The 23,620-nt window shown below is 38.1% G+C and overlaps 2 protein-coding genes across 7 annotated transcripts in view; one reads left to right on the top strand and one right to left on the bottom strand.

The window, feature by feature from the left end:
• Positions 1–14,256, top strand: part of CEP57 (centrosomal protein 57) — a 41,175-nt gene extending 26,919 nt beyond the window's left edge. For both annotated transcript variants that reach the window (XM_004754532.3, XM_045087164.1), the window contains 5 exons: positions 1,996–2,103; positions 2,618–2,695; positions 9,562–9,806; positions 10,610–10,754; positions 12,461–14,256. In XM_004754532.3, coding sequence (XP_004754589.1) covers positions 1,996–2,103; positions 2,618–2,695; positions 9,562–9,806; positions 10,610–10,754; positions 12,461–12,694 — 810 coding nt within the window. In that variant the 3' untranslated portion in view covers positions 12,695–14,256. The remainder of the gene's footprint in view (positions 1–1,995; positions 2,104–2,617; positions 2,696–9,561; positions 9,807–10,609; positions 10,755–12,460) is intronic.
• Positions 14,257–18,325: 4,069 nt separating this feature from the next.
• Positions 18,326–23,620, bottom strand: part of MTMR2 (myotubularin related protein 2) — a 123,465-nt gene continuing 118,170 nt past the window's right edge. For all 5 annotated transcript variants that reach the window (XM_004754545.3, XM_004754546.3, XM_045087163.1 and 2 more), the window contains 3 exons: positions 22,431–22,544; positions 20,413–20,589; positions 18,326–19,705 (listed from right to left, as the gene is read on the bottom strand). In XM_004754545.3, coding sequence (XP_004754602.1) covers positions 19,544–19,705; positions 20,413–20,589; positions 22,431–22,544 — 453 coding nt within the window. In that variant the 3' untranslated portion in view covers positions 18,326–19,543. The remainder of the gene's footprint in view (positions 19,706–20,412; positions 20,590–22,430; positions 22,545–23,620) is intronic.

The following is a 23,620-nucleotide window of genomic DNA, read 5'->3' as shown; positions in this document are numbered from 1 at the left end:
CTCACTTATAACATTCAAACTTGTGGATTGTGCTTTATATACATTGTGGCATTGTGGTGGTGAGTTCTGTTGTACATGAAGTAAAAATTAAGCAGGTTCATTATTTAAATTTTAATTTAGAGTATTTTTGCTTTCTTTTTTCATTTCTCAGGCATAAAGAAGGGGCCAAATGTTTATTACTGATAATATAGTAAATTTTTTTAAACATTTTATTTATTTATTTGACAGAGAGAGAGATCACAAGTAGGCAGAGAGGCAGGGGGAGGCAGGCTCCCTGCTGAGCAGAGCGCTCGATGGATGCGAGGCTTGATCCCAGGACCCTGAGATCATGACCTGAGCTGAAGGCAGAGGCTTTAACCCACTGAGCCACCCTGGCACTCTGAAAATGTTTTGAGTTCTGAGAGTGAACACTATTATAGTGGAATAACAATGACCACGGATTGTACATGGTTCCAAATCAAGCTAACCTTTTTTTTTTTTTAAGAGAGTTTATTTTTTTGAGAGCATATGAGCACATGGTTGGGGAGAGTTGTAGAGGAGAGAGATAGGGAGAAGCAGACTCCCCAGTGAGCAGGGAGCCAGATGCCAGGTTCAGTCTTAGAACCCCAGGAATCATGACGCTGAGCCAAAGGCAGACACTTGACCAACTAAGCCACCCAAGCACCCCCAAAATCAAGTTAACCTTAACTTTCCTAATCTCTGGCAAGGTATTTAACCATTCAGAGCTTGGGTTTTAACACGATGAAGTGGTCTTCATATTATATCTTCCAAGTATTGGAGAGATCAAACAAGAGAAAAGACCAAGTATTAAAGTACTCAAATGGTAAAATTCTGCCACACAAATAGATAACTACTACCAAGAAGAAATAAATAAACTGGAAGTTAAAACATTCAGAAAAAAATTGTTCTTTTTATGCTGTTCAAGCTCATTGGCTTCATAGGTATTCCAGAGTGTAATTTTATGTTCAGTGAATTCTATCTATTCAGTTTACTATCTGTAAAGCATTGTTAAATGCTTAATGTAGATGCTCCTGAGGGTAAGCATCCCTCTCTTGCTTTATCTCTGAACAGAGTCTCTGCCTAATGAATTTAGTCATTATAGGAATTATTAGTATTCTATTTCTTTAATCCATTGGTTCTGAGTGTTTGTTCCAGCTCCATCATAATTTCATGGGGAACTTTTTAAAACAGTACTTTTTAAACAGTGAGGTCCAGAGAAAATCATTACAATCTGAATGTTTCTCAAAAACTCCAAATGAGTTTGATAGACAGGCTGGTTTGAAAAGCCACTGTTGTAGACAAATACATGTGTGTGTGTATATTTATGTTTTTGTTGTTGTTGTTGTTTTAGGAAATCTGACAGTTGGTTTAGGGATGGCAGCAGCCCTTATTTGATATCCCTAGAAATTGGTTATGGAATTTCTACCATGTGCAAAGGAAATTATTTTTAAATTAATGTAGTCACTAAGTTACTAGAGAAAAGGGCATAACAGCATCTGCTGTTCTTTACCATACCTTTCAGTTCTTTTGGACATAAATTTCCAGTTTCTTTTTCTTTAAATTATAAAAGTATGAATTTTCTAAAGAGGAAGAAATGTATTTTGCTCTCCAACTGCTTTGTGCCTTGCACTGATATGGTTGCCATGTGTAAAAAAGAAAATATTGAAACACTGTTTTCGAATTAGATATATTGCATTTAACTCATTAGGTCTAATTTATGGAACAACTACAAATAATGGAGCTAAAGTGTTCCAAGGTAAAACAAAAAAAAAAAAATGATAATACAGCACTTCAAGATAAAATGACAGACTTGTAATTGATTTAAAATATTTGGTAAATGTTGAAAGATTGATTCAAGAAAGGTTATACAGCTATGATGTGTTTTCCAGTCAGATACTACTATAGGCTTTTACAGGTCTTTACATGGCAAATCTCAGATTTAAATAATAGCTTTTAATCCTATAGCATTAAATTTATGCTGTCCTGTTTTTTTAGTTGCAGACTGGTCTAGAAACAAATAGAATTGTCTTTGAAGATAAGGCAACTCCATGTGTTCCTACAGCAAGAAGAGTTAAAAAAAAGAAGTCAAAACCACCAGAAAAGGTACAAAAACGGGACCAGTAGTCAAAGTGCTGATTTTCACTTAGCGTAATTTATGTGAAAATACTCAAAACAGTGTGGTACGTCAACCTTTGATCTCTTTCATTCAGTTTCTTCATTGGGAAAATGGGGGTAATAATTACATATAAATTTTTACCTTAGTAGATAACATACATGAAAGCATTTTAGATCTGCAAAACACTGTGCAAATCTTATTATTCAGTATTTGATTAATGACCTTTTACTCTTAAGTGTTTTTAGGTGTATCTGACTATACGTGCATCACATACACACAGTTTTTTTACTGAGACTGTAATTGCTGTTTTGGCACATACTGTTTTTTCCTTCCTAGTGTTTCTTAGGCTAGGATGCATATTGTTAAGTATTATTAGGGGCTCAACATTCCAGTATCGATAAAGCAAGTAGTAGCCCAGCAATAAGCTGAAATTTCAGGTTAGTGCTATATGGTCAGCTTTTATCATGTGAATAAACTTGTTTTTCTCTCCTTTCCATTCAGAAAGGTTCTAGGAACTATTTTGCTGCACAACCACATTATAGATTATGCTTGGGGGATATGCCTTTTGTAGCTGGAAAGGTGAGTTGGTCAAAGTCTGGATTTTTTTTCTTTACAACTTAGCTCTTTAATCAACTCATACACCTGTATGCCTAGAAATGCTGAAAACATTTTTTTGCCCCTTTACCAGCAATGGATCATAGTGATGTGAGAATGAGATAGAAGAAGGTATTATGGGATTGGGAAAGCAGGGCTGAGACTAGGGGGACTTTAAAGCAGGTAAAACATATGTGCAAGGAAATTTTAAAAGTTTCAAACAAAATCCGACACCCTGGTTTGGAGAAGGAGTCATAGTAAATGAAATAGGAAATAGTATATTTGTAGCATTGGATTTTAATATCAACCTTGTTCATTTATATTTAAATATAGGTAGATATTTTAATAAATAGAAGTCATATACTGTTTGTCCTCACATGCATATTACTTAAGAACTCATTCTCCCAAGAGGCAGTCAGAAATAGACCTGAATCGTTCCTTCAGTGTTAATTTTTTATTTTTTAATTTTCTTTTTTAAGATTTTATTTATTTGACAGAGAAACACAAGCAGAGGGAGTGGGAGATGGAGAAACAGGCTTCTCAATGAGCAGGGAGCCTGGATGCAGAGCTAGATCCCAGGACCCTGGGAGCATAACCTGAGCTAAAGACAGACACTTAACAACTGAGCCACCCAGATGCCCCTCCTTTAGTGTTTAAATGTAGAGATGATAATTTTGTCAAATATCAGCAAGTACTAGATCATTTCTAATAAAACTGTGTTAGTAGGGTCCTCTGGGTGTTTCAGTTGGTTGAAAAGCTGACTCTTGATTTCAGCTCAGGTCATGATCTCAGGGTCCTGGGATCAAACCTCAAGTCCTGCTTTGCACTCAGCAGGGAATCTACTTGAGATTCTCTTTCCCCCTGCCTTTCTCCCCACTACTCTCTAAAACAATCTTTTTTTTTAAAAAATACATCTAATGAGACCTCATTGATACATTTCTAGACCAGTTTATTTGAAAGTTCCTAAGTGAGTTAAAATCTTTCACTGTAAATTAGCTTTGTTCTTTTTCTGCTCTCAGGGATCCACATAGAACAAATGAGCCCTTGACTGTAGGGTAATAACAAAAATTTTGAAAATAACTTTATCTTTATTCTCATCTCCTATTTCTATTCTAGGTTATAAACACGTTTTCTTCAGCTATTCAGGATGTGTTTTAATGAGTTTATCTCATCACTCTCTTCTTTTCTAAATGTGGTATGACTAGCACAGAATAGACACTTTGTCACCTCCTGGTGACAAAGCTCGGCCTAGCATATTAATGTTCTGGCAGAAGCCACATGATCAATCCCTCTCATGAATTTTTTTTTTTTAAGATTTTATTTATTTATTTGACAGACAGATCACAAGTAGACAGAGAGGTAGGCAGAGGAGAAGCAGACTCCCCCTCTCATGAATTTCAGAGTCAACTGAAGTAAGTGTTTTCCTGAATCTTTGCATTAGCTTCTATAGTGTAGGTCCTACCTTGTAGATCTAATTATTTTATACAGAATTTGTATGTAAATGAAACTATAGGAATAGATTCACCCTGTCCCACATTACATTGGAATCTAGTTCATTATTTGTATTATCTCCAAATATTGCCTATCATTGATAATTCTCATTGAAGTCATTAATACAAAGTTTGAACAAGGCAGGTTCGAAGACCAGTCTTTTCAACCTAAACCCTCCTTCTGAAGTTATTTGTACTCTTTGTGAAATATTATTCAATTAGGGGTGCCTGAGTGGCTCAGTTGGTGCCTTCAGCTGAGTTCATGATCCTGGAGTCCTGGGACTGAGCCCCTCATCAGGCTCCCTGCTTAGCAGGGAGTCCGCTTCTCCCTCTGATTCTCCCCCACTCATACTTTCTCTTACTCGCTCACTCTCAAATAAACAAAATCTTTGAAAGAAAATTATTCAAATAGCCAAGAATGTGCTGTCACCTAGCCAAGTGTTCTCAAACTGTCTATTGTGAAGGATCAGTTGTTTTTTGTTTTTTTAAGATTTTATTTATTTATTTATTTATTTGACAGATAGAGATCACAAGTAGGCAGAGAGGCAGGCAGTAAGAGAGGAGGAAGCAGGCTACCCACTGAGTAGAGAGCCCGACGTGGGGCTTGATCCCAGGACCCTGGGATCACAACCTGAGCTGAAGGCAGAGAGGCCCAACCCACTGAGCCACCCAGGCACCCCTCAGTTTTTATTTTTAATTAGATGTTGTCATAGACCAATACACTTGTAAAAGGCAATAAAAATGAATTACTAGAAAAATGAAATTAAAAAAACATAAAGTACGTGTCCTGTTTTAAATTATAGATTGAACAAACAAAAAAATTAATAAATACAATCAGCAAAATAATAGGAAAAAGTTAAAATCTGCATAATGCTTATTGAAAGTATACATAGACAATTAGTATCGCCAACACAAGTTATGAGCAGAATAATGATTTCACATACTCACATATTTTCACACTCTAATGATTACTGTGTGTATCAGCATTAAATTGTTAACGAGAGGGGCGCCTGGGTGGCTCAGTGGGTTAAGCCTCTGCCTTTGGCTCAGGTCATGATCTCAGGGTCTTGGGATTGAGCCCTGCATCAGTTCCTCTGCTCAGCAGGGAGCCTGCTCCCACCTCCCCTTCTGTCTGCCTCTGCCTACTTGTGATCTCTCTCTCTGTGTCAAATAAATGAGTAAACAAAATCTCTTTAAAAAAGAATAAAAATGAATTGTTAACGAGACCAATGAATTTGGTTCTTGATAATCAAGGTTGTATTGATGACTACGGAGTTGCAAGGGAGAATGTCTATCTAAGCCATTTAATTGTAGGTGAATTTAAATCATCTTGATAAAAACATAAACTAACTTTTTAATTTTGAAAAGGTTCTAGATTTATTGGAAATTGCAAAAATAATAAAGGGCCCCTGTATCCTTTATCTGGTGTACCGCAGCAGCGGGACATTACATAACATAGTAGAGTTTCACGACCAGGAGGTTAACATTGGTACAATTCATAGACCTAAGTCAGATCTCTCTAGTTTCACATGCCCTTGTGGGTGTGTATGTGTGCACATGCATGTGTATATTTAGGTCAGTGTGGATTTATCACATATTCGTGCAACCACCACCAGCACTCCGTGCCTACAGTTTTGCCATTTCAAAAACAGGAATCATGCAGGATGTGACCTTTTTGATATTGACCTTTTCACTCAGTATAAATCCCTTCAGATTGATCAAATTGATGTGTGTATCCATAGTTCCTTCCTTTCTCTTTGCTGAATATCCCATGGTGTGAATGTACCACAGTTTAATGATTCACCCACTTAAGGACCTTTAGGTTGCTCCCAGTTTCAGTCTTCACAAACAAAACCAGTACCAACATTGTGTACAGGTTTTTGTGTGAACATAAGTACTCGTTTCTATGGGATAAATGTCCAGGAATGTGATCACTGGGTTGTATGGTAAGTGTATATTTTCTTTTTAAACTATCCACTTATTTTTAAATGATTGTAACATTTTTCATTCCTAATAGCAGTGCCCAAGAGATGAAATTTTTCCCTATCCTTACCAGCATTTAGTATTGTCACTTTTTATTTTAGCTGTTCTGAGTGTATGATATCTCACTATGCTTTGATTTTATATTACAGTAATGATGGTAGTCCTATTTTCATGTGCTTATTTACCATCCATATATCCTCTAATGAAATATCTACCTACATTTCATGCCCTTTTTTAATTGGGCTGGTTATTATGTGTTTTTTTGTATTGTTTTTTGTTTTTACTCTTAGGTTTTAAGAGTTCTTATTTTGATAAAAGTCATATATCAGATACATAGTTTGTGAGTATATTCTCCCAGTCTTTCTTCCTCTTAGTGTTTCACAGAGCAGCTTTTTGTTGTGATGAAATACAGTCAACTGATTCTTGCTTTTTATGGATCATGCTTTTGCTGTCAGGTCTAAGAACTCTTTTCCAGGACCGACATCCTGTAGATTTTCACTTATGTTTCATATGTATTTTATAATTTCATATTTTACATCTAAATCTGTGATCTATTTGAAATGATTTTTATATACAGCATGAGGCTTGTTAGGTCAAGGTTTATTTTTTATTCTGTTCCATCGAGGTATATGTTTACCTCTTTGCCAGTACCACACTGCCTTGATTACTGTGGCTTTATTTTTTTTAAGGTTTTATTTATATATTTGACAGAAAGAGAGCAAGACAGGTAACACAAGCAGGAGGAGTGGGAGAGGGAGAAGCAGCCTCTGCACTGAGCAGGGAGCCCAATGCGGGGTTTGATCCCAGGACCCTGGGATCATGACCTGAGCCGAAGGCAGACACTTAACCACTGAGCCATCCAGGCACCCCATACTGTGGCTTTTTATAGTAAGTCTTAACATCAGGCAGAGTGATTCTTTTCTCTATTCTTCTTTTTCAAAATTGTTTTAGCTCTTCTAGTTTCTTTGATTATAAGAATTCTAGAATAAGTTTGTCTCTGTCTACAAAAAAAGTGTCTTTTCATAATGTTGGTTGGAATTACATTATAACTATAGATCAGCTTAGGGGAGTTGATGTCCTTGTTATGTTCAATCTTCCAGACCATGAGTACAGTATAGCTTTTATTTATTTATTTAGATCTTCAATTTCTTTCATCAGTATTTTGTGGTTTCTGGTGGATTGGTCCCACGTGTTTTATTAGATTTAAACTCACATATTTTTTTTAGAGCAAGTGTAAGTTTTAATGTAGTTTTTGTGTTATCGTTGCTATTATATTTAGTTTTTGTATGTTGAGCTTACATTCTGTGATATCACTGAATTACTTTCTAGTCCTAGGAATTGTTTTTCGGATTGGTTTGGATTTTCTGTGTAGAGAAGTATGTCATCTGTAATAGGGACAGTTTTATTTCTTTTAAATTTGCAGACCTTTTATTTCCTGTTTTGCCTTAATGCATTAGCTAGAATTTCTAATATTACATTAAGCAGGAGTGATGAGAGTAGACATCCTTGCCTTTTGTCTGATCTTGAGTAGGGGGAGAACATTACCATTCAGTCTCACCAGTAAGTAAGATGTTAGCTGTAGGTTCTTTATCAAGCCTCTTTATCAACTAGAGGATATTTCCGTCTGTTTCTACTTTGCTGAGAGTACCTGATTGGGTGTTGGATATTTTCAGATGCTTTTCTTTATTAAATGATATGGTTATGTGCTTTTTCCTTTATACTGTTGATGCATTACATTGATCAATTTTTAAAATAGTTGAACTAGTCTTGAATTCCTAGGACAAACCCTACTTGGATACAGTATACAAACTTCTTCATATATAATGCTGGATTTAGTTTGCTACCTAACAATAGAAAGTAAGAAAAAAGAGGCTATCTGTTAGCTTAGCACAGTGGTTTTCAAACCTGGCTGGTCAGAATCAACTGGCAATCTTAAAAATACACATTTCCAAAGAATTTTCTTTAAATTAAAAGAAAAAAAAAAACACATTTCCAGGTCTTGACACCACACGGAGTTTGGAGTGTTTTGTAGGAATCTGCATTTTAAACAAGCTGTCTAGATGATGCTCATGGAGCCAAGTTTGTCCAGCCATCTGTTTGTAAATTGAAATAGCATATGGAGATTATTGTTTGGCATTCAAAACCAGAAACTTTGAAAAGGATACCAGGTTTCTCCTGTTGTTGTTTATGTGACAAGGATGAACTTGGTGCATCTTAACTATTTGAGGATAGTAAAATGAATTTGACCGCAGTCCCTCCTACCTGGAAGTACATACACTGTTTAGTAAGTGAAATAGATACGGAAACACAATTGTAATATATTGTGATAAACGTTGTGATAGACATAAATGCTGTAGGTGATCTGAGAATGGACTGTTTAATTGGACCAATTCATTACCTGGAGGTTTTAAGGAAGTCTTTAAAAGTTAATATATTTGAACTTAGTTTTAAAGAATGGTAAAAAAATGTTGGCCACACAAAAGAAATGGCATGTACAAATATAGTTTATTTAAATAATGCAGATTTTCAGAGCTAGTTCAGTGATTCATGAGTTGCATACAACACCTGGTGCTCATTACTTCTGTGTGCCCTCCTTAATGCCCGTCACCCAATTACTGTATCCCCCATTCCTGTCCCTCCAGCAACCCTGTTTGTTTCCTAGAGTTAAAGAGTCTGTCATGGTTTGCCTCCCTCTCAGTTTTCTTTCTTTTTTTTTTTTTCTCTGTTTTCATCTTACTTTATTTTTCCTTCCCTTCCTCTCTGTTCATCTGTTTTGTTTCTTAAATTCTACATATGAGTGAAATCATATGGTATTTGTCTTTCTCTGACCAACTTATTTCACTTAGCATTGTACCTTCTAGTTCCATCCACGTTGTTATATGTTCATTTGAATCTAGATTAAAAAACAATTGAAGCAAGCAGAGAAATTAGGGGATGGTGGGCTATAAGGCCAGTGGGGTATCAGTTGCAGCTCAATGATAGAAGACTTCTTTCCTATGCTAAGGAATTTGGACATTAAAGTTAGTGGGCTTAACATCAAATATTTCAAGTAGGAGAACAACCTAATATTCCTATTAGAGTAATATTTTAGGAGGAGAGCTTTTAGCACTATGGAGTTAAAGACTGAACACACTAGGGGCAGGGAGTCCAAATGGAATCTTCTTGTAGTAGGGGTAGTTGCAAGGGGATGACAGGAGGGTAGAGACAAAGAGGCGAATTGGAGGAATTTCAGAGGTTCAGTGTGACTTGGTACTAGGATTTACTCTAGGAGATTTATATTGTTTCTTGGTGGGTGGGGGTCTTTTTATGCTACTTAGGGAGTAAGCAAGAAAACAGATTTAGGGGATGTGGCTTCAATTAATTCTCATTTTTCTTCAGTCCACCAGTCCTAGTCATGCTGTGGTAGCCAATGTTCAGCATGTCTTGCATCTAATGAAGCAACACAGTAAAGCCCTGTGCAACGATCGAGTGGTCAACAATGTTCCTTTGACAAAGCAAGGTTCTTCACGAAGTGGTAATAAAAGTAAGAAGTTGTCAGTAACACCTTCCTCCTCCAACAGCATTAATGAAGAGTTGTCAGAAGTCTTACAGACTTTACAGGATGAATTTGGGCAAATGAGCTTGTGAGTTTTAGTTTTTGTTTTTAGTTTTTGGGGTTTTTTTTTTTTTTTTTAAGTTATATTTAGTTCTGGTGGCACAGTCAGTTAAGCGTCTGCCTTCGGCTCAGGACATGATCCCAGGGGTCCTGGGATTGAGCCCCAAATTGGGCTCCCTGCTTAGCAGGGAGTCTGGTTCTCCCTCTCCCTCTGCTACTCCCCGCTGCTTGCGCTGTCTCCCTCTCAAATAAATAAAATCTTTTTTTAAAAAAATCACAGTTCTAAAACTTCATTTTAACTTCTTGGTGACGTCGTTAATTGTATTGTTAATTTGTTCAGCAAATATCTGAGCACAGTCCTTGAACCAATCCACTAAGACCTTAACTAATATAACTGTTCTGGGGGAAATCTCTCCCTTTTTTAATACTGTTAAATGTTTTCATGATCAAGGTTTACATTTAAGTTTTATTTTCTTATCGGGAGCTTGATACACATGGAGGAGTTTAGTTCAACTTAAATGATAAATTAGGATGTATTTGAAGAACGAGATCCTCCCTGTCTTTCTAGGCTTTTCTTTTCAATATATGTGTATATGTATACTGTTCTGGGGGAGGAAGCAATATAAATTATTAGGTCTTTGAAATTAAGAACTCCTTTTGTGCATTTGCCTCCAGTGCCTTTCTTGAGCCTTAAAACCATCTTGTTGCTCTGTTTAAGAAATTGAGTCATTTTTTATTGCACAGACCAGTGGTCCTATGGTGAGTGGGTTGTGTTGGACCTAACCATGAAACCAGAAACTTAACCAAGCCTTGCTTTTATTTTTTATATAGTGACCACCAGCAGCTTGCGAAACTTATCCAAGAATCCCCAACTGTTGAACTGAAGGACAACTTAGAGTGTGAACTGGAGGCACTGGTGGGGAGGATGGAGGCCAAAGCCAACCAAATAACTAAAGTTCGAAAATACCAAGCCCAGGTAACTCCAACTCAGTTTCCCTTTCCCTGTTTCTAATGATTAAAAAGAGCAAAGCAGAGCCAAAAGCCTTTCCTCAAATACATTAATCTATGACATTGAAATGTATCACAGATCGGGAGCTACAGGGAGCATTTCTCTAATGTAGACACTAATTCAGTCCTTTCGTACTAAGGATTGGTGCTCAGTGGGCTAGGAAGGAAGACACTGTCTTGTAATCTGAGAGTCGATTTCATCATCAAAGATACATGTTTCAAATACTGAATATATTTACTCTTACCATTATATGAACAAACTTAAACTTCCCTGATGAATTTAAATGGTTCTACATGTATCTAAATCTTTTGAAAGCATTTGGAAATTCTTGATTCCCAAAGGAGTAAGTCAGATATAAATATGTGAAAAAAAATCTTGTTATATTTCTCTTGCTAAATTAAATTAATAGAAGAGCCATGTATTAAATACCTCCTACTGAACTTAGTAGGAGGGCACACTCCAGGGTTTCATCTGGAGAGAAATATAGTGATTCATGGCTTAGGTGATTACTGTGACTGCTGAGAGTGGTCTGGAGATCAGCTGGGCAGGGAGAAGTTCTCTGTCAGAGATCATCACTGACTGCAGTCAGGGAGAAGCAGACAGATTAGAATTGTGCTTTGGTAGTAGAAAGATCAGGGCAGCTTGCTGCAGAATATCATTTGAGGGAGAGAGCAGCCATACCACTGATGGAAATGGAGAAAGACTGGACGCAGAATAGGTTTGGCTGACATTTACTGATTGGTGGCTATATGAGAGGCATGATGCTCAGTGCTTTTAAATATGTCCTCTTATTGGATTTTCATGGAACGCCTATGAAATGGGTGTATTGTCTTATTCTATGGATAAGGAAATGGGCTCTTTCCTGGGAGGTAGGCATATCCTAATGTGAAAGTAAGTAACCTTTATGCAAGGACACACTGGCCTGCTGGTAAATGGCAGAGCTGGCATGCAGGTGTGGGTCTTTTCAACTCCAAAACCTGAGATTTTAAGTATTTTTGTGAAGTTCACATTTAAAAAAGAATAAATATAAGCAAATGATTGCTATAGGAGTAATGGTCTAATTTGTTTTTTGTACATTCGATTTAACTTTATTCTCGCTACTGGAACACCAGCTTGGCAGCAGCTGAAAGTACAAGTAAAGCTCTCTGAAATAAATTCTCTGGTTTAAATTATTCTAGAATAGTGAAATAATTTAAAATCTTTTATATTAATACATTACCATTACATCTCTTTGTTTATCTAAAATAATGTTTCATTGCTCCTCAAACTAGTTTCTAGAACCACTCTTCTCCTCTTCACCTCTAGTATCTATCCTATCCTTCACTTACCATGTCAGATTTTTTGTCTTCTCTGTGACACCTTCCCCCAGCCCCTCTTGTTTCTCACTCTATTTTGCACTTGGGCAACACTGCCTTACCTTCTGAAAGAGCCCCAATATTGATGTTTACTCTTGTTCTCTGGTTTGTATGTCCCTTTATATTTTGACACATGGTGTTCAGTGACTGGTACAATTAGTTTTTGAAGGCTTTAAAACAGTAAACCCAGAATATATTACCTGGATATATATTATATCCAGAATATATTAGTTTGTATGAGAGTTAAAAATACCAGTTGTCAGAAGAGATTGTTTTCATTGAATTCTCCTTTTTCCCTGCCTTGGTTATTTGCTATAGCTGGAGAAACAGAAGGTAGAGAAGCAGAAGAGGGACTTGCGAACCACTAGAAAGACTCTTGATGAAGAAGGAAGCAGCAGCAGTCGTTCTTCTGGAGTCACAGGAACCACAAGCAAGAAGGACGTTGTCAAACTGAGACCTGGTGAAAAAAGCAGGAAAAATCTTCAGTTATTGAAGGACATGCAGACCATACAGAGTTCATTACAAAGCAATAGTTTATGTTGGGATTACTAACTGGTAGCAGGTTATAAATTTTATTCAGATAATCTGTACCTCATCAATCAGATTTTGACAATTTACTCTCCAGGTCTCATACTCTCTTACGTTGGAATTAATAATAGCAGGTGTTAGGGGGCCCAAGCTTCATTACACAGGCTTCTTGTGTTACGCATCATGACTAAATGTTAAACCACCTAAGTGGAAACCAGGGGAGTTTTAAAGGCCAGGAAGCCACACACACTGCTTCTTTGAGATGAATTTGCTGTACTGAAATACTGCACTTTGTAAACAAATTACCAGTTGTTTACTTGTGGGTGTGATTTTTTTTTTAACAGTTCCTTACATATCTAAGTAAAATTAGGTTTAAATGATCAAAATGAGAGGCTGTCCTGTAGGCAGTGTTTGCTTAAAAAATCTTTCTAAATCTTCCCCTGACACAAATCACCCCTTTCTCCTTTCCAATACAACCATTAAATATACTTTGTTTTGACTGTTGGTGGAGCTTTTCTATATTTAAGTATTTATACATATTTGAGAGGATTGCTTTGTTTTGTTTTTTGACATTCCAGACATTGATCAGTATTAAATACACTTGTATTGAGTTATCCACCATTAAAAAATTTTTAAAGACCCAGCATTCATTTTAAGTCCATTCACTGCAAAACTTTTAAAAACATTTTTTGAAGTATAAGCAAAGTACTAATGAAATAAATGAGCTTTTAGAATGAGGAGAGAAGAGGAAATGTTGTAAAGCATATACATTTGTTGTTTTTAAATAATACTTGTTTGTAATCATGCTATTGAGTTCGGGGCATGGTGTTTTTTAATCTTGAAATTTTAGAGAAGAGCCCCTTGGACATGTTATCGGTGTGCAGTATGAGTGCATTAGCTGTACACATGTAATTCATTATGTTAATAATGTGAATCATAATTCTGCATAGATCAAGACATGTGAACTTTTTATAAATTTGCCACTGAAGTCAATAAAGCAGCTTTTTTTAAGGAAACACTGAAATTTTCCTTAACAGCCTGTTAATAAAGGCTTTATTTGTTGTAAACTCTCTAAAAAATGCATTTCTAAATAGGACATTTAACATGTTTTGAGAAACAATAAGAATGTATAATTACATAATTTGCCTTTCTCATGCTTACACAGAAGCTAAACCCAACAAGACTGAACTATCTCATGGCATGTGATGAGATACTCTGAAGACACATTAACCACATGTTAGATTTTTTATGCCTTCCCTGGGATCTAGATGGAAGTTCTGGGATTTTATCTGGGTATAATCAGCATGAATTGTAGTGCCTATCTGGGCACTAAGCTTGTTAGGCCTCTTACTTGAATTAATTTTTTTACAGAGTTCTTAATTTAGGTTCCTTGAATTTGGATCTGTTTGTGAATGTTCTGAAATTGTATGTAAACTTTTGCTTGCGTGCGCAGTTTTGTATCCTCTTGACATCACAACAGTGAGTCCACAGACCCAAAGAATCACTGCTCTGGTGACATGGAAAATATTTTCTTGTGTCTCGACCACCATTTCAACTATTAAACTTTTGCTATCGCTGTGTTTGAATTTCAGGTCATTAAACTGTGTGACATTTGGCATGGTAATGGCTCTAAGTCCTAATTAGGAGAAGTTTAATGGTGCTAAAACCCACCCCATCCCTCAGATAGGAGTCAAACTCTGATCTTCGGCTTTTAATACAGTCAGATGAGAGTTGAAAACAAGGATACCAAAACCGCCTCATTCTCGTTGTCTGAGAGTTTATAACGCAGGAGTTTGCTGTTAGACACCTAGTTTGTTGCGAGAGCACTGGTGCAGTGCACTTCTTAGACAAGTGTCTTCTGTGTGTGAGATGCTGAAATGGATACCAGGCTTTCAAGGTAGGTGGTAGACATCTGAATTATTTCAGCACTGGTGTGAATGTGGTGGTGACAGCACAAGCGCAATGCAGTGAGGGCACAGAGGGCACAGAGGAGGGGGTTAACATCCTGGAGGAGGAAGTGATGCCTAGACTGGAGAACTGGAATGAGCCAGAAGCGAAGTGTTCCAGGTCAATGGGGTAAAATAAAAAGGGAAAAGGCCAGATTCTGCAGTTGACGTGGAAGAGTTGTGGCTAGCTGAGTGGTACTGGTACCTAAGAGTTGAGATATGCAAGTGAGACTAGAAGAGTAAGCCAACAAGTTACAGGAGGCTAAAGAGCTTTGACATAACCACACAGGTCTCTGTTTTGTATCCCAGATCATAAAGGAAAAAGTGCACGTGCACAACCACTACTCATAGATACAAAGTTATAAAACAGCTCTCAAATATGAAAGTTACATAAGCTTCTGAATTCGATGTAGTCCCACTTGTTAATTCTTACTTTTCTTATTTGTGTTTTTGGCATTAATGTCCAAAAAATGATTGAGGAGACCAACATCAGGGGGCTTCCTCCTATGTTCCCTTTAGGAATTTTATGGCATCTGGTCTTCTGTTTAGTCTTTGATATATTTTGAGTTAATTGTGAGTGGTGTGAGGTAGGGGTCCACTTCCATTATTCTCCACATGTATTTCTCTAGTTTTCCCAGCACCACTTGTTGAAGACTGTCCTCTCCCCAGCAGATGTTCTTCACTCCCTTGTTAAGTTGACCACATATGCCAGGATTTCATTCTGGCCTCTTCCTGTTCTATTTTTGTGCCAGTACCATACTGTTTTTATTACTGTGGCTTTGCTAGTGTAAAACTGACCCTTGAACAACATGAGTTTGAACTGTGTAGGACCACTTACACATGAATTTTTTACAGTATTGCAAATGTATTTTCCTTATGATCTCAACACTTTCTAGCTTACTTTAAAAATACAGTTTATAATACATACACAAAATGTGGGTTGTTGTTTTAAGATTTTATTTATTAGAGAAATAGCACAAGCAGGGGAAGCAGCAGAGAGGGTGAAGCAGTCTTGCCACTGACCAGGGAGCCTGATGTGGAACTCCTCCCAGGACCTTGGGATCATGACCTGAGTGGAATGCAGATGCTTAACTGACTGAGCCACCCAGATGCCCCCAAAACGTGTTTTTTTACTCTCTTACTGGTAAGGCTTCTGGTCAACAATAGGCTATTAGTAGCTAAGTACTGGAGTTAATCTGATACTTTAGATGTCACAAAGGATCTTGTTATGCTGTGAATTTTGCTGTGAATGCTGTGAATTATTACGATTTAATAGCTATCATTTTTAATGCTCTTTAATCTTTATGCTGCAATTATTTTATATTCTCAAGAGTTACAGTTTTCTGTCAATCACTTTAATAAAAATGTTGTGTATTGAGATCTTTTCACCTAGAAGATCTACTTCCAGCATTTCTTCTAAGGCAGTGTTAGGGGTGGTAAACTCACATTTTATTGGTTTGGGAAATCCTTTCTCTTTCATATCAAGGATAACTTTGCCTGGCAGTTTTTGCCTGGGAGTTCTTTGAATAGGTCATTCCATTCTCTCTTGGCCTGTAGAAATTGTGCTGAGGAATCTGATAGCCTAATGTGGGGGCAGGTGATGCCTTATAGGTTTTTCCCCCTGGCTTTTGACAGTTTCATTCGTGTGTCTTGGAGAAGGTGTATTAGCTTTGTATTCTTGTATATCCAGTTCCTTCCCCCAGGTTAGGAAGTTCTCAACCATTTTTTTTTTCTAGAAACACTCTGCCTCCTCCCCTTTCTGATACACCCATTAATCTTATGTTAGCTTTTCTGTTGGAGTCTGATAATTGTTATAGGTTGTATCCACTTCTTAAGTATCTTAGTTCTCTCTTCCTCCTGAATCATTTCTAAACTCTTATCTTCCAGCTTGCTTATTCTCTCTTCCATCTGATCTTCTCCATTTCCAATGCTTTCTAATAGCTTTAGATTTTCATTTTAATTCTTTTTTAGAATTTCAATTTCTTTGGCAAAGTACTTCTTAATGTTCATTAATTTTATTCCTAAGTTCATTGAATTGCCTTTCTGAGTTTTCTTGGAGCTTGTTGCATTCTGTCCTCTTACTTTGAATTCTAAGTTAGAACAGTGTTCCATGTCTTTGGGTACAGTTACTGGAGAACTGTCATTACCTTTTTGTGATCCTGTGTTACCATGATTTTTTATGGTATTCAATGAAATGGGCCTCTGCCGCCACCTTTAAAGTAGCAAACACCTTTCTTACTTACATAAGGCTTTGTTTGATTTTAATAATTCATCAGGTTGGCAGTTAGAAGCCTTTCTTTTGTTTCCCAGAAGGTGGTGCTATAGCACAAGCTTTTGAGTTTTCTTACTGGTGGTAACTCCCTGCTGAAGTTTAATGTGTGCACATAAAAGGTGGTAAAAAGAAAAACACTGGGGGCGCCTGTGTAGCTTAGTGGGTTGGGTGTCCTCTGGTTTCAGCTCAGGTGATGATCTCAGGGTCTTGAGATCCAGCCCCACCTCGGCTCTGTGGGGGGCACACAGTGCAGAGTCCTTGAAACTCCCTCTCCCTCTATACCACCCCCCCATGCATGCACATCCATCAGCTCTCTCAAATAAAATCTTTGGTTTTATTTTTTAAAGACGGGTCACAGAGTGGGGGGAGGTGTATGCTTAGCACTTGGGGCTTTAGGTGTGCCCATGGCCTGGTAGGGCAGTCCTTGAGTGGGGGATTCCCAAAGGCACATGGATGGACCTCTTGCTGGAATCCCAGAGCTTATGGAAGGAACCATGTCCCTTCAGCTCTCTCTGACTTGTTTTTTCTTTCCCTCTACCCAGTCATGGAAGTCTCTCCTCAGAAATCTAGGTGTTCCTGAAAAGCAGTAGAACCCTCCAACTGCAGCCCATTGCTGCTGAGCACTTCTGGGTACCCCATTCTCGTTCTACCACCTCCACTAAGGAGGTCGCCACAGTCACTGCCACTGTAATTCCCCTGGCTCCATAACTTCCTTGGACTTGATGTGCAGAGGCGCTTCTGTTCAGTCTTGGATGTCCAGCTGGTTGTAAGTTGAGGGGGAGGAAAGAGGAACATCTCACAAGGCCATCAAGATCCTCACGTTGCCCCCAGGGGATTCTCTTAAATGCACTCCACTTTAAAGACTTTTGTTAAGGTGAAAAGGAAACCCCTGGAAAAGTCTTAAAATGGTAAGTGATAGATTTGCATTTCCATTACTCTGGCCTTTGTATGGAATTTAAAGTGGATGTGTAGGGTACTGAGACAAAGTCTGAAACTCTTCAGTCATCTGTACTTTTATGTGGTATCAGACCAAAATGATCAAGGCTTAAATGAGGAAAATGAAAGAATGGACATCAATGGGTTTGTAAAATATCTGGAAGAGAAAACTTAGCTTCAGTTGATGGGCTGGCTGCTCAAAAATACCCTGACAACTTTTTTTAAAATGTGTATCATACAAAGACCAAATCATCCTGGTAGTAATTTTGCTAATACTGGAGGTAGTAGGAAAAATTACAGTTCCTCACCACCAGACCCAACAACAAGGCTGAGGTCACAAGTGAAAGAACACTGCCTTGTTTAGTACAGCTTGATTTCGGTATTAGAAGCAAAATGGGTTGAAACTGAACACTTCAATCTGGAGCAGGTGCTAAGCCACCCTTCTTCAAAAACATTTCTGCAAAAGACATTTAAGGCAAACAACTTAGGATAAGAACAACGTTTTAAAAGTCAGTTGAAATTTCCTTTTAATTAAAGAACCAAGGGACAAGAAGCTCCTTTGTTACAGTACATAACATATGGCTCTTAAGGTATCAGGGAGTCGAATGTTTACACCAGTGCTGAACTGTTACTGGCAGGTGAACAGTGAAGCAGTATCTCCTTTACTGGCATTGAGATTGTAACATATTTGTACATGCAGTAAATTCTTTGGTAGACTTAATCTTTCAGTGGAATTACAGATTTTGCAAAGTAAAGTAGTAAAATATCTCGTGTAAAATTTGAGCATATTTCCCACCCATAAGCTATTTATACAGACTTCAGGAAAAAAGTCAATCCTAGTAAACTTTTAAAATATTGCCTCAAAACTCAGCCAATTAACTTCTGTGTTCAGACACACACACACAAAACCATAAATGCAATAAAGGAAGGGAATAATGAATTTGTAAATATGTTTCATTATGGTTCTAGTAACTGGGCAAATGGAAACTAATCTGAAGGGTGTGGAATTCTTTGAAGTCCTGGGCAGCTACTGCTTCTGCCTCTCAATCCCGCGCCCGCCCCCAAGCACATCTCTAAGGCATCCATTCGGACAGCTATCTACTACATCTTAAATACATATGCCAGTAAGGACAGCAATAATTTTCAACTACTATTATGCCATAGTATCCTCAGATCTTTGCCATATCATATATGAAGAGTGTGGGTGCAGAAAGGTGATAAAAGTAAATCACTATTACAGAAAAAAAAAAAACCCATGACGGGGGAAGGGAGTATCATGTGATTCTGAGCTTTCGTGCCGTTGAGGCTCAACATGTGTCATGGCAGGGAACTGCAGTGTCAGTGCGCTGAGATTCACTGGGATGCTCCTTCCCTCTGTGCAGCCAGTTCTCTTCCAGCAGGAGGTGTGTTTCCGAAGTGTCTGTATTTTGATTTTAAAATCAGAAACTTGCTCCCACCGTGGATCTGGTAATGAAGCATCTAAATATTCTTTGGGTGACTCAGAAGATTAGTGTCATAATCGTGGAAATACATAGGGGGTTATTTCACGTACGCTACCTGCACTGCCACAGTTCTAAACCCCTCCTGGAGAGATATAAAATAAATAAAGCAACTGCACTTCTCCCGGGGCTGGGTTCTAACTTCAGAAGACCGTATACTCCTAAAGCTGCCACTGTAATGCGGAGTTCATGGCCATGCCGGCCCCCTCGGACAGTCCCCTCACACAACAGTTTGGACAGGAGTGACACACTGTGCAGGAGAACTGGCCCTCTCGGAGGATGAGGTTGATCGGTTGGAAATCTCTCTCTGTAGTTCCTCTACTTTTTTCTGAAGCTCTGCTCGTTTAGCAAGAAGTTCTTTATATCTGTTGTGAATGGGCTCCTACAAGAGCAAAATACCATAATGTCATTCAATGAGGCAGACGTAAACAAACCCAAAGTCCAATCGTGCTGGTGTATAGTTCTTTCCCTAAGTGCTGTCATGGGCATTTTCTTGGCTCTGGGGACCAGGCCAACCTTTCCAGCACATCAGTGAGAATTAACTGGACTCTACTGACAGCCCCGCTCTTCCAGTGACTTTCCCAGGGTTCCCGAGTACTTCCACGGGTATATCCTGCAGCTGTTACTTTAAAAACAACCAAGTAACAAGACAATAAGTAAAAGCCAAAACTCAACAAATTTCCTGTCACTTAGCTGCAGATTTTTAGTCTTTTAAACAGTTCTAAGTAGAATATATTCTATAACATATTTCAGAATGGACCAGAATTGGTCAGGCTTTTAATTTTCTTCAAGCTATTTCCTCAAACCTATTAAAATGACTTGCAGAAGTCATCCAATCCCCCACACTCATTTTCCCGAGAAGGGAAGAAAAGTGCTTCATCTAGGACCATTCAAGCAAAGACAAGGCACGAATGCAGTTCATTGATGACCCCCATGTAGTGCTTTTTCTACTATACAATTATAAATGTTAACAGGAAAAAAGGAAAAGTTTTAAATATACCTAATTTTTCTTGTTGCTTTATAGGTAATGAACCTAAACGATAGAACTGCCTGGATGAAACCTCTCGCTGTCTGCCGGAGAGCACTCACCTGCGGTTTCATCCGGGGATTCCACCTGACGTAATAGCCCACCCAGAGCTCTAGGTGGCGCATGCTGGCTACCGGGTAAAGGACATGATTGGAGTAGCTCCCGTAGAGAGGATTAGTGAAGTCTTCCAGCTGGCTATTTATGTAAGACCACAGTGACACAGTCCTCTTAGGAAGATTCTGTAAGAAGAAAACAGGTATTTTCGATTATTGAATATCTCTTGGGAGGGAGAGGACATGGACACTTCAGTGACAGCCCTACTTTTCATTCAAATCAGAGAGTACTAGAAAACACTGCAATTAATTCATTAAAAATTTAAACGAGTTCTCATACTAGCAATTCCACTCAGGTATATATACCAAAAGAGAAACATATGCACACAAAAACTTGTACACAGATGTTCAAATGGGCATTACTCATAAGAGCAAAAGGAAGAAACAACCCAAAAGTCCATCAACTGATAAAATGGATAAAATGTAGTCTATTTATATAATGGAGTAATATTTCACCATGAAAAGAAATAAAGTAGTGATGCATACTACAAATTGAACTTTGAAAACACACTAAGTGAAAGAAGCCAGACACAAAGGTCTCATCTTGAATGATTCCATTTATAGGATGTATCCAGAAGGGGCAAATCCATAGAGTAGTGATGGCCAAGGGACCAGGGGAGGAGACCAGGGAGAAACTGCAAACAGGGACACGGTTACTTCTCAATGTTTAAAGTCAGCAGTGGTGACAGTTGTACAACTCTAGATAATTGAAAACTACTAAATTATACACTTTTATGGACTGCAAATTACAGCTCAGCAAAAAAAGATTATTTTCTTAAAATCAAGATATAGTTAAATCCTATTCAAGCCTCTCAAAAGAGAGGCCACTGAAGAGACGATTTTTTCAAAATTTCCTGGGGCACCTGCGTGGCTCAGTTGGTTCAGCGTCTGCCTTCAACTCAGGTCATGATCCTGGGATGAAGTCCCATGTGGTAGGGCTCCATGCTCAGCGGGGAGCCTGCTTTCTCCTCTCCTTTCTGCTGCTCCCCACCTCTCATGTGCTTCCTCTCAAATAAATAATCTTTAAGAAAAAATTTTTAATACCTGCTTTCAAAGAACGTACAGTCTGCTACATGGCACTTACTATGGTGTTCTGTAGTTTATTTTATTGAACCACACACTAGTACTATTTTTCCCCATTTACTAAAGCAGAAATGAATTTGCACAAGGTTACAAGACAAGGGATAGATCCAAGATTGCATCCCAGGCAGCCTGGCCCCAGAGCAAGCACTCCTTGCCATAATGCTTTATAGAAGAGCATGAATAAACTGGTTGGCAACCACATTTTTGGAATTAAAACTGATGCAGGGGAGACACCCAATCAAGAGGATTTGGAATTTCATACATAGGAGGCATGTATTTCAAGGTCAGAAGTAAAACTTGAAATGTCATCCTTATACGGTTTCTTCTAAATACCAACCACTTACCAGTGATCTCCCTGGGGAAGCAGAGATTAGTGTCATAATCGTGGAATTACACGGGGGGTTATTTCTTTCTACACAGTATCTCTTCAGTGTTCAGTTGTTTTATGGTATTATTTTACAATTAAAAAAAAAAACCTAAAATGGCTCATACGTATGTACCATATATCTGGGGATCTCTTCATTCATATGTGTGTTTTTCTTGCTAATTAGATGTTTCTGCACCTGCTCTGAAGGATTTCCATCCCGCAAGGACTGGTGCTCCTGAGAGTACACAGACTTCAGTTCTCTTTAGCAGACACTACTTTTCAGCTGTAAACGCACCTGCACCTGACAGCTAGCTGGTACCTTCAGCCTCGCAACAGAGGTACTTGAAAACCAATCAGGCTCAGATATATGGAAAGAAGCCATCGTATACATCATATACATAGGAATAAAACATGATCAAAGAAATCACCCAAGAGGACTGTTAGGTTGAAAACTGTCGCAGGGAACATCACATATATTGGGAGTAGAAGGGGGGGAGGGTCATGGCTCATATTTTACCTCTTTTCCTCTCTGAAGTTCACTGTTACAGAGGAATGTTCCAAATAAACAGCTATATAGATGGTCCAAAATGGTAATGAGAAAATATTCATTGAATTCAAATGCTGTAGGAAACTGCAAATTGAATACCACAAACACAAAATTATTAGGACATTTTTTCAAGCATATTTATCCCAATATATGGGGAGATTCTTTGTAATGCTTCTTAAAATTAGGTTAAACAATGTTCAAAACTATGTTTTTCTAAGCCATTGTGGCATTACCTTCTTCATTCTCTGTTCAAAAATCACTCTACCACTTTTCTGAGATTTCTCCCCATGAGAAATCCTTTTCTTGTGCAGCAGAAGTTTGAATGGTGTGACCTTGGTGTTTCCATATCTCCCTGTATTTGTTAATCCTAATCTTGAAGAGGGATGAATTTTGACTTTGGCAATTCTGACAACTCTTGGCCTTTCTTTGCCAAAAATGACCATAAACAGCATAGTAAGATTTTCTTTAAATTTTCAGCAACATAGTTTTTGCTTCAGGGATTACACAAAAAATATCACTGTCTCCAGATAATGTCAGCAATGCACAAAAATAAAGATCCAAGGCAGATGTGCAGATCATTTAAAAGCCAGCCTAGTCAAACCTGGAATCAGCAGTTCAGCAGCCTCTTTCTAGCAAAAAGAAAATGCCCTTCCTCTTTAACCTAGGATAAGAGCTTGACCAGGGATCTTAATATTACCTAAACAACAAATCTGGGGTGGGGGTGAACTTATCAAGGATGGAGGACAGATCCCAGGAGGGGAAAGAGTTCATATAATCCACCCTTACCAGCTAATATTTCAAAAATTTTTATCAGTGTCCATGAAAACTGTACCAACTGCAGGACTGTGGAAAACAAAGTCTACGAATATCTGGACTACAGATTTGGGGAACAGATATTGGTTCCAAGTCTGTCTTAGAATGATCTCTACCTAGTAGTGCAAGAAAACAGCCTCAACTGCATGCCCAAGGGATAAGAATGAAACTGTCTTTGTCTCCACATTTCCTAAATTTAGAAGCAGGTAACAGCAAATTTCTCGAACGAGGAAGGCTAACTAGCCTGCCTTGAATGATCATTTCTGTGGCTGTGAAGCTGAACCAGGTGATTGGAGCACACATGTCAACAAAAAGCCAATTACCTGTAAGAAACCTGGTCAAATCAC

This window comes from Mustela putorius, unplaced genomic scaffold (assembly GCF_011764305.1).
Source record: "Mustela putorius furo isolate JIRA1106 unplaced genomic scaffold, ASM1176430v1.1 tig00001069_pilon_pilon_pilon, whole genome shotgun sequence".
NCBI lineage: Eukaryota > Metazoa > Chordata > Mammalia > Carnivora > Mustelidae > Mustela > Mustela putorius.
The sequence above is the reverse complement of the archived record's forward strand: the minus strand, read 5'-3'. Positions and strand labels throughout refer to the sequence as shown.